At 48.0% G+C, this 9,989-nt stretch overlaps 4 protein-coding genes across 4 annotated transcripts; 2 read left to right on the forward strand and 2 right to left on the reverse strand.

Annotated features, from left to right (window-relative positions):
* Positions 1–731: 731 nt before the first annotated feature.
* Positions 732–1,466, forward strand: BDV37DRAFT_283397 (NAP domain-containing protein; the record flags this gene model as incomplete). Its single annotated transcript, XM_032087279.1, has 1 exon — positions 732–1,466. One exon carries the CDS (start codon positions 732–734, stop codon positions 1,464–1,466), a length of 735 nt encoding a protein of 244 aa, XP_031941244.1.
* Positions 1,467–1,946: 480 nt separating this feature from the next.
* BDV37DRAFT_283398 (uncharacterized protein) lies at positions 1,947–2,582 on the reverse strand (the record flags this gene model as incomplete). The annotated part of the gene is made up of 1 exon (XM_032087280.1): positions 1,947–2,582. One exon carries the CDS (start codon positions 2,580–2,582, stop codon positions 1,947–1,949), a length of 636 nt encoding a protein of 211 aa, XP_031941245.1.
* Positions 2,583–6,213: 3,631 nt separating this feature from the next.
* On the forward strand, positions 6,214–6,560 carry BDV37DRAFT_283399 (DUF2945 domain-containing protein; the record flags this gene model as incomplete). Its single annotated transcript, XM_032087281.1, has 2 exons — positions 6,214–6,432; positions 6,492–6,560. The coding sequence occupies 2 exons, from the start codon at positions 6,214–6,216 to the stop codon at positions 6,558–6,560; spliced, it is 288 nt and encodes a 95-aa protein (XP_031941246.1).
* Positions 6,504–7,817, reverse strand: BDV37DRAFT_249103 (putative cell surface protein). The gene has a single exon (XM_032082042.1). The coding sequence runs from the start codon at positions 7,564–7,566 to the stop codon at positions 6,904–6,906; it is 663 nt and encodes a 220-aa protein (XP_031941247.1). The 5' UTR covers positions 7,567–7,817; the 3' UTR covers positions 6,504–6,903.
* Positions 7,818–9,989: the final 2,172 nt, after the last annotated feature.

The following is a 9,989-nucleotide window of genomic DNA, read 5'->3' on the forward strand; positions in this document are numbered from 1 at the left end:
ATAATAAGAGCATGTCACAAATACATAGATATCAGCAGATCATCAACAGGGGGTTATATAAGCCCAATGCCCATATTATCTACAATGGAGCTTGCAAGTTAGGGCACAATGGATATCTTCATTATACCATCGTTCACTCAAGTTTTTGAGTAGTGCGACAAGTATTTGTATTGTTTAATATCTAGACTTGTGTTTCCCCAACAATCATACCAATTCAGGAAAAGAAAAGGTTCAAGGTGAAGATCTCTCCAGTGTTAATCCAGATCTATTATGCAACGTGATCACCGCCAGCGATATTCATTCACTCAGTACATAACGTGACCAAAGCATGTATGATTCACTGAGAAAAAGAAAATATTGCGTTTCTTTATTCGGAAAAACAAGCGCAATGTCTTTGTTGGTCCTGTAGTGGCGGTCTTGTTTCCGATGGTTTGTAGTGAATAGGGTTACCTTTGATCAGGACACCAAAAGAATACCCTTTGTAGAAATACAAACCACAAAGAAAAAGAAGATTGATCACTGATCATCATCTGTTCATTTTATAAAACTCAAGCTTACCGCCTTCTTCAGCTCTTGTGTTGCAAGTATCTCAACCACAGTGGTCTTCAACTGATCAACACCACCACCAGCCTCGTAGACTGACAACACCACATCCACCACAACAAGCTCACACCAAACCTGGAGACACAAACCCCATCTACCTCACAAGCCAAAAAAACCCTCAAGTCAAGATGGCAACCCCCGACCTAAAAGCGCTCTACGACAAAGAAAGCGAGCTCAACGCGCAGTGGGAGCGCGACATCCACGAAGCCCGCAAAAAGCACTACGAGCACAACCAAGCCTTCTACCAGCGTCGCGCGGAGCTGGCCACCGGCTGGAGCGGCGACACGCAGACACACCACGCCCCCATCGCGGACTTCTGGCTTACAGCCCTGCGCAAGGAGCACGGGACGCGCAAGCTCGTCACGAAGCCCGATCTCGGCCCCCTGAAGTCCCTCATCGACATCCGTATCGAGTGGCTGGAGGGCTTCGACTATGTGCTTGTGTTCCACTTCGCGCCCAACGAGTACTTCACCAACCGGGTGATGCGCAAGGAGTTCTACTACGAGAAGACGGCCGCGCCGACTGGGGAACCGTCGCCGCTGGAGATGAGGGGGGATCGGATTCACTGGAAGAAGAATCATATCTTGCAGGCGGAATGTCATGCGCGCATTGGGACGAGGTCGTTCTTTGCCTTTGTGTCGAGATCGCTGGCATATGGGGATGCGCAGACGGCGGAGGAGGAGACGGTGGAGGATGCGAGGATGGTGGAGGACTTTGAGATGGGGGAGTCCATTAGGGATTGCGTACAGCCTTACGCGATGGACTTTAATTCTAAGGTGTTTGGTGTGGAGGGGAATCGGGAGGGCGAGGAGGAAGAGAATGTTGATGAGGATGAGGAGGAGGGTGACGATATGGATTGGTAGATGTTGGTGGTGTCTTCAAGTTTGGCGCAGGTGAGCCGGACTGGAAGAGAGCTAGGGTTGTAAATCATATTGGACAGTGATGATATTAGTCTGGAGTACATCTAGATGGTTGTCAACATGTCATGATCTTTCTGGCTCTATCTAGCCACAAAATAATCCTGGGATACTACAGTGTCGTCTACGTGCGCAGCAAACGAGATGGTAATCAGTGCATTAGAATATTGTGCTTATCCAGTAAGCAAAACAATAACTAATGTTCCCTATTGAAGAGAGGAGAATGAAGTGATCAAATGATCCCAACCATCCAAAAAGATCGCAGATATTTCTTGAGCCATGGTTGGGCTAAGAGCCAAAGGCCATCGTCCATAACCAGTGCCTGCATGGTCCATCAAACGAAAGCCAAATGGCATGAATGCCCCAAACGAAATACTTCGTAGCTTTACCACAGCGTAAGATATATCACTTGAAGGCGAGGTTTCACTACTTCAGGCACTTTGGACGGACCCAAGGTGTTGATCCAGGGTACCACTTGAGGCACTTTCCATTGCAACACATCCATTGATGTTCTCCACTAACTCCGCAATCCCACCACTGTTTGCAGGCCGTCTCTGTCTGTTCACCCTGGGGACCGGACTCATCGCTAGCCTTGTCATCAGGCTGATCTTCCGGCGAGCGATAGCGTCTCTTCTGAAGCTGCGTCTCGCTGCGGTCGTCGACGGCGGGTTCAGTCTCACCCGGGGTTTCTGGGGTTTCCTTGTCGTCCGTGGTGGCTTCGGAATCTTGAACTGGGGGCTTCGGGGGAACCCGTCTGCAGTCATAAACACTTTGACAGTAGCCGTTGCAGCAGAGGTTTCCAGGACGACAGTCCGTAGCCCAAGTGCAAGTCTGAGCATTGCGGGCGACATCGGGTTTGGGCGGAACATGCTTGCAATCTCCAGTTCTGTGACAGCGACCCTTGCAACAGAGCTGCTGCTTGGGGCAATCCCAGTCCCACTTGCAGACGACGGCTAGAGTGTCCGCGGATTCGTTCGAGATGAGTTCGGCGTTACTATTGGTGGTTGGGATGGACGCCACCAGGGCAGCGTAGAAGAGGAGAAGTACGTTGAGGAGCTGCATGGTGGTGAGAGGATCTCTTTTGTCAAGTGTATTTAGCGAGGGAATGACGAGAAAATCGGATGATAGGGTTATAGAAAGGAAAGGAGCGACGATTGAGAAGTAAGGATCAGATAGACTATGGTAAAGAGGGACTAAATAATGAAAAAAATATTGATGCCATTTCACCAGAGCCAGCTGGTATGTGAATAGAAACTGGTACGTGAATATCAATTTCCCCCCTCAGAGGAATATTAGGGGAAGGATTGAACATCCTCTATAGGAATTCGATCACGATGACTCGGTTCACATCCCTGAAAGCCTGTCCTTCACTCTGAAGCACCGGGTCAGAGCCGAGATGGACGGCATTCCTAGTAAGCTAACGCCTGTACCATGTATGACCTGTGCAGCCAGCCCAATCATGGGGCTGCTGTTCCGTTGTGAATTGTGAATGTATACACTCGGAGCCTCGCTCTAGCCTGATCGACCAGGGTTGTTCAACGGCGCCACAGCGAGTTTAATTAGGGAGCACAAAGGGCACCAATGAGCGGGTCAGTGGGATGGTCAACTCATCCTCCTGCAATTTTATTCTTTGTTTCCCCAGTCATGACTTGCCATATGGCGTTGTCGATTCCCTGCTTCAAGTGAAGATCGCAAGGCCACAAAACTCATCTCCGATGCTTCCATCCCTCTAGCCCTGAAGCCGTGTGGTGCTGTACAACAATACTCCGGACGGGGGGAATCAATTAATATTGAAAGCCACGGCGACAAAGTCACTTTTATGGTCAATGGCCTTTGAAGTTTTCTTTATTTTCCATTCCTTTGGTGGATTTGCGTACTATTATTGATCTATTTCTTGATCTTTGCAAGACTTGACCGAATGAATAGCGCATGTATCTTGCCCCACCTGCAGACCTGTTCCACGACTGGCGCTGATTAAGCTATTTGGATCTGATTTGTTGACGGCTTGGAATTCTCTCAGAAGAGGACAGCTGGAAAGAGGATTGCGGTTTTATTGGTTTCGTGACGATTTGATGGTGATGAACGAGATGGGATGAAAGAGTTGGCCCAATTAAGAGATATTGAGCCTGGAGGTCCCTCGGACTTATGATAGAAATGCTACCATTTTTTGATGTGATGCGAATACTATCTGATGATATTTTTGCAACGTACGTAAAACTATTGCAGTCTAGTTGAACATCGCCGATACGCCTTCCAGCAACCTTGCGTCCAAGCTGGTTAGCGACTGGCAGACAGACATATCACTAAGGGCTGAGATGCGCACCCTATACTTAAAAGCCGCCTTGGTGTCAGCCACGTCAGACTCATTCTCATCGATACGAGACGCCGGTTCGTAGCGTCAAAGCGCGAACCACACCCTTAGCATAGGTCGACTGCGCAGATAGCGCCACGAACAATGCATACATGGCTCAGGGCAGTCCAACAGCCCTCTGAAGACCGTCAATTGCAAGAGGAGAAGCGCTATAGTGACAACGTTCTCACTGCTGAGGTCCTTGAGGAGTTTCCATCTTTGGTTTCGATAATATAACCAAGAGCGACAAAGAATCCCGACCTACTACTTGGTTCAAATGTAGATCGTTGAGTTAAACATAAATGAGTTCTCCTTCTTTGACCGAAGTTCGCTTTACTAAGAATCAAATGATAGAGAATACCAGGTCAACAAGCAGCAATGTTAGTCAGGTAACAAAGAATCAGTATACCCATTTGGAAATCTATTATGATATCACCATACCTCAAGCTCGGTGTTTGCTTCGGCGTTTGGGTTTGGTTCAACTATCGGGCATTTAGGGCACAGTAGCCATCGGAAATAAAACCAGTACGACGTGTTGACTATATTTTCCCTGAATTTAGACATGCGATGGAAAGTTGGCCAGTGCGATAGCCAGAATGTCATGGTTCTGTCATTGGAGGCGAATGGTCATGTCCAGTTGCAGATATACCCGGACACTCGAGAAGAATCCGAGAAAAATATCTACCTTGAAGTATATGGAATAAGAGATATAACGAAACATCATCTCAGCGAGTCTACCTCAGCAATTCAATCACAACATGCCAAATGTAGCCCTCTGAAAGGGCGTATCGCCCGCAACCAGGTACGTACCTAAACCAACCGCTCTTCCTTATCCTGAGTATCTCAAGCTGACACAGAAGCCGATCGGCAGACGATGAATGGGGGCGAACCTGGAGCGAAGAAGGTCGGACGTGCGCCACATAAGGGGTTTTCGACTCCTTGACATATTGTAAGGTTTACTTTCAACTGTCAATTTCTACTTGTATTTGCATATAGATAGGTAATGCTGAAAAACCAATGGATATAGCATTACTAGTTTAATTCATGAGGGTCAGGGTTCTTGTAGCTCGATGGGGACAGTCGTGAGTAGTTCATTCAGTGCTGGTCATTCAACAGCCGTACCTAACGCATATATGAGTCCAAGACCAACAGAAGATCTCATGCTGCATGCATGTACTAACTAAGGGTATATGTTTGAGTAACCTCTGAGCCTCTGATTGGCTATTTTTATGCCCAATACTGCATCTGTCATAGCAGCCGGAGAGCCGGGGTTCAACTTCACTGCAACAACCGGAGGGAGTTCGGTATCCGAGCCCGGTTCAACTCCAGCCTCTGCTCGCCAGGAAGTCCAACATCGCCGAGTGGCCCAAGTCCACTTCGCCTGCGATCAATCACAAAAACTATATACAAATCCTGGAAAAATTCGTAAACGATAATATCCTAATGCTTTATTTTCTCCATAAGGCTTTGCTCAAACTATGTAGGATTATTATTGTTGACGATTTTCATACTAGGGCATACATGTCTTGATTTGCAAACTGTGCTATATATTCTTCCATGAGCAGCATTAGCTACAGTATATATCCCGACGCTGAAATCTGCCAGAAGTGCCCAGAAATTCCAGAAAGAACACTAAAACATATTCACCCTTGCACGTTTCTAATTTTTCTACATTTTTATTTAAACTTTTACCCACGCTAGAAATTTAGAGGAGTTGGTATAACTCAACCGCGGAGCAGAAAAGTCCCCGAGGGGTTGAACCCCAAGCATTACCAACCGTTGACAAATCCCACCAATCCCGAGAAATAATCAACTAAACTATTTTAAGACCATGGGGTCTGCAAAGTAAGCAGACCATCGGAGAAGCTGCCTGGATTTGAATACCTTCATTCCATAGTATATCAACTCGATAGTTTTCGGAGATCAACCTTCTGGATAGAGTGTGTCGATCGACGAATGAAAATACAAACAGAGACCATTCTACTAGAGAAGAGGCAATAATATAAATACTGAAGATTGGGAACTGATCGAGTCTAGACTAGGCTTGATGTCACTATACTATGTTCATATACTCAACCAAAGATAGAGTAGTCCAGTCGGAAATATTCCCAGTATCCTGCACGATTGACCGCAGGGACTTCAGATCACCATCATGATATCACGACATATGGACAGAATGTGTCGCGAATGGGGTTGTAATGTTGATGTGCTTGTAAACATAGGAGCTGTCTGCAGAGGGCTCTTGGATATAAATTGGTGCAACCATCGGTGTTCTGTTAGTAGTATAATCAAACAGATATCAATTCTGATTTTAAACTCCATAACCCAGCAAAACCCGTCAAAATGCCTCAGTACAGAAACGGCCAGAGTGTTATCTACAAGCCCGTTGGTGCTACGTCTCATTCCCATCCGCAACATTATATATCAATGAGTGAGAAACTGACAATCCCAATCAAAGGACCCGACTCAAGGACCCCCGAGAGTATCGGGACTGTCCTCACCGAGGCTGGAAACCAGGCTAGTCTGAACGTTCATGCGAGCGAAGAGAACCCTAGATATGAGGTGAGTTCTATTTGGGGAGCTATCTGGCTCTGACTAGGGCTCTAAATATTTCGCGATAGATTGAGAACCAGAATACTGGAAAGACGACAACTGTTTATGAGAGGAATATTCTTGGTCCTACTGAGTAGATTTTTGGTGAGGGCGAACCATGTATTTCAATGGTAGTACTTTTGTATGTAGGAAGTCTTGGTAATTGGATCTATGAACATACTGCGCAGTAGAGTCGGTATACCGATTATCTAGGCAGGCAGACTGTTGATCCTCTGTGGATAATGCCGATCATGAAGATCAACAGTCGATCACCCGAGTCATATCTATACCAAGACTTGAAAAGCCGAGTACATGAGTTCAAAATGGTGACGCTTATACTTATTCCTATTATACTTAATACATGTGAATAAATATCTCCAAACTGATAGTATAATTAAATCTTCGACCATCATGGGCTGGGAGCTAACCGTAACCCCAACCCTACAAGGCAACGATACCCGCCAAAACACCCGCAACAGCCAGAACACCCGCATTCAAACCCGGCATACTCGCCGCATTACCCGTCGGCTTAACAGCAACCGACGACGCCGTGCTCGAAGAGCCACCCGCACCAGAAGAGGCAGAGCTCGACGAACCACCTGCACGAGAAGATGAACCCGCGGCAGAAGAGGCGGGGCGAGACGAACCACCCGCGCGAGAAGAAGAACCAGCAGCAGAAGACGAAACCTGAGTGGACAGGGTAGGTGCCGCAGTAATCAGAGTACTACCGGTCTTAGTATTGGAAGTAGTGGCCGCCCCGGTAGAGGTGGCCGAGGTCTCGGAATCAGTGGCCGTGGCCGTGGCCGAGACAGCCGACGTGGACGGCGCAACCTTGCCGTTGGGACCCCAGCCGGGGAGGTAGCTGGGGGTCAGGGTCTCGGTGCCGGTGTAGGCGGCGCACCCGGGCTGGTTGAGCTTGGGGGGAGCGCGACCGCCGCCACAGTCTGGGAAATCGCAGATCTCGCCGGTGTCGGGCACGTACCAGATCATGCTGGCTTCGCCCCATTGGTTGACGGTGGCAGATTTGGTGCAGCCATCGAGATCGGTGCGGGCGGCAGCGAGGCTGGTGAGGGTGAGGAGGATGGGGAGAGTGATCGACTTCATTGTGGTGTATTGAGAATGAATGACTGGACGTTGGAAAGTATAGTAAAGGAGTGGTGACCGGTGGGGGTGGATTAAAGAGCGACGGACAGTGAGTGATTGAGTGAGTCCCCTGGAGGCGAGAAGTGGACGAGGAGAGAGGGTTGTGGCTTCTATATACTCCTGGATTTTGGTCCCTGAACTCTGGAATGCCGCTAGGAGCCTAGATCCCCCAAGTCGCAGCCTACGGAGTAACCGACTGAGTTTGTTAGCTTCATTATCAGCCCACGAATCGGTGATGCTTAACCACTCTTGGGAGTGCCGTCTCAATCGGTAATCGCATTTCTCCTGCTGGGTCCCTGGGCTAGTCTTGACTGGGTTAGGGCTAACCATGAAACCTCTCCCTCTCCGTCAATTACATTGGGCCAGAACCCCAATGGTGGAAATTAAGCACCCACTAACCATGGTCAGAGCGCAATAGTAAATCTATTATAATCTCCGGAAAACTCAGCTACTCAGCTACTGACTGACTGCCCTTGCGGTTTGCCCCAACTTAAATCTTGTACGAAGCTGTTGCCCGGCGCCTCAGCTGACCTTGTTTCTAACCAGACGGGTATATAAGCCTTCAAGTTACTAGAAAGCAACCCCTTTAATTGATTAGTCTGTTACTACTCGAGTTTGAGTTGGGCCGATCCTAGAGTTGCCATGACCCTTTTATCCGCTGGGATTTTGAGCTCGCGAATTCTTCGTGCGTCCACAAGTGGCGGAATGAGTAAACTTTATAGCGTTCACATTTTGGCATTCGAGACATCACAAATAGGTTCGATCAAGATGGATCAAACGTATCCAGGAAGACGGCTATCGCCTTTGAGAGCTCTTGGAAAGCATTTCAAGTGATCAAGAAGATCAAGATGTCCCGTAAAATAAGCGAAGAGGAATGACTGGCACTAACACGGCAGAAAGTAAGAAATGTCGAACTCGGGCATCTCTATAGGACAAGGCATTATTGTTTCGTTTGGTAAGTCTTTGAAAATCTTCAAATATCACATTCTCTCGGCCAAACCGAGAGGATTGTCAGCTAAGTTAAAGGGACATACCGAAAGTATTAGTCGTACAGAAAACTCTCAAGAGGCAGCGCGGTTTTTAAGTTTCAAAAGGGGCTATGGCTTTCAAAAGCATATTAAGCCAATGATGTCAACATCATAACATTTCGGATTCTCGTCCAGCATGCTCGACTGTGCGGCAAATAAGCCAGTACAATTAAAACAACCGCAGCTGTGGGAGTTATGCTGCTTGTTACTTCATTAATTCATTAATTCGGGCATGCGCATCGCCGCCAGACCATTTCATGTCCATATAAACGTAGTACCAAAGGCAACAGGAACAAAAGTAATCATTGTACTTAGACAGGAGGCAAATCGGTCGCAGAAGATTTGCGGCGTTCCTTCTGGACATGTGTCGTGTCTAAGAGAATAGGATGGCCCTCGCACCATCAAACACAGCCGAGGACCATCATGAGTGTCATTTGTCGACCGTGATACCAGTACGAAGTGCCCGGTCGAAAATGTCCAACACACACAGGTATGTGATGTCCTTGTAGTCTTCGGAGATGACGGTATGTGCTAATATCCCTTTGTAGACGAGCTTCTTGTTGAGCGGACGTAGCCTTGATTACAACTATATCCCCATGGGACAACAATGTGGCCTTGAGAATGAACCCTGTGCGGCCGCAGATGTGCAGCTGTTCAAATCCGCTCTCTCGGTCTTGGAGAAGTTGACAATGCAGTCGTCTAATGAACTGTTTTGACCCAAACGGATGCTTTCCCAAGCCATGCTCACGCACATCCGGACACTGAGGATCTAGGTATTCTTGAGTGAGCAAGCCACGAATGCATGCCGTGGTGCAATAAGGCCTGGAGGTGCAGCGTGTATTTAGGTTCTTGGCCTCAACCATAGTCGCTTCACCATCTGCACGCCCACATCTTTGCCGTCGGCCTCGCTTTCCCTGCCTTTCTTCTCTCGCAGGAACCTGATCGGTGCTACCCAGCCTTCTCTTTAATGCCAGTTGGGGTGAAGGCGATGGAACATCATTATCGCTCTCCCTGCTCTCCCCGAGCTGTGTCTTGGGGTTGCCCCGATAGGCCGACAGTTTGCTTGCGATCGTGTATTATACGGCGACCGTTTGACCGGCTTCCAATGCGACGGCCTGTAGTTGGAGGTAGGAGGCTCTTTCCGTAGTGATTCTGGAATGTCTCGCAATATATCAATGTATTCGACTTTCCACGTTGATAGTCTCTGATTAGCAACATTGTGCCACTCTTGCGATGGGGGTTCAGTCACATGCGCGTTGAGAGTGAAAGAGAGGGTTTGGCCAACAGCAGTCCGATGAAGTCGAAACTCCTTCTCTCTCAACAACTGCCCAGGGGCTTGATGGTTGAACCCTCAAT

This window comes from Aspergillus pseudonomiae (assembly GCF_009193645.1).
Source record: "Aspergillus pseudonomiae strain CBS 119388 unplaced genomic scaffold BDV37scaffold_35, whole genome shotgun sequence".
Taxonomy (NCBI): domain Eukaryota; kingdom Fungi; phylum Ascomycota; class Eurotiomycetes; order Eurotiales; family Aspergillaceae; genus Aspergillus; species Aspergillus pseudonomiae.

Bases quoted from the DNA above. Each gene is read 5' to 3' on its own strand.
- BDV37DRAFT_249103 (XM_032082042.1), bottom strand. From the start codon at position 7,566: ATGAAGTCGATCACTCTCCCCATCCTCCTCACCCTCACCAGCCTCGCT.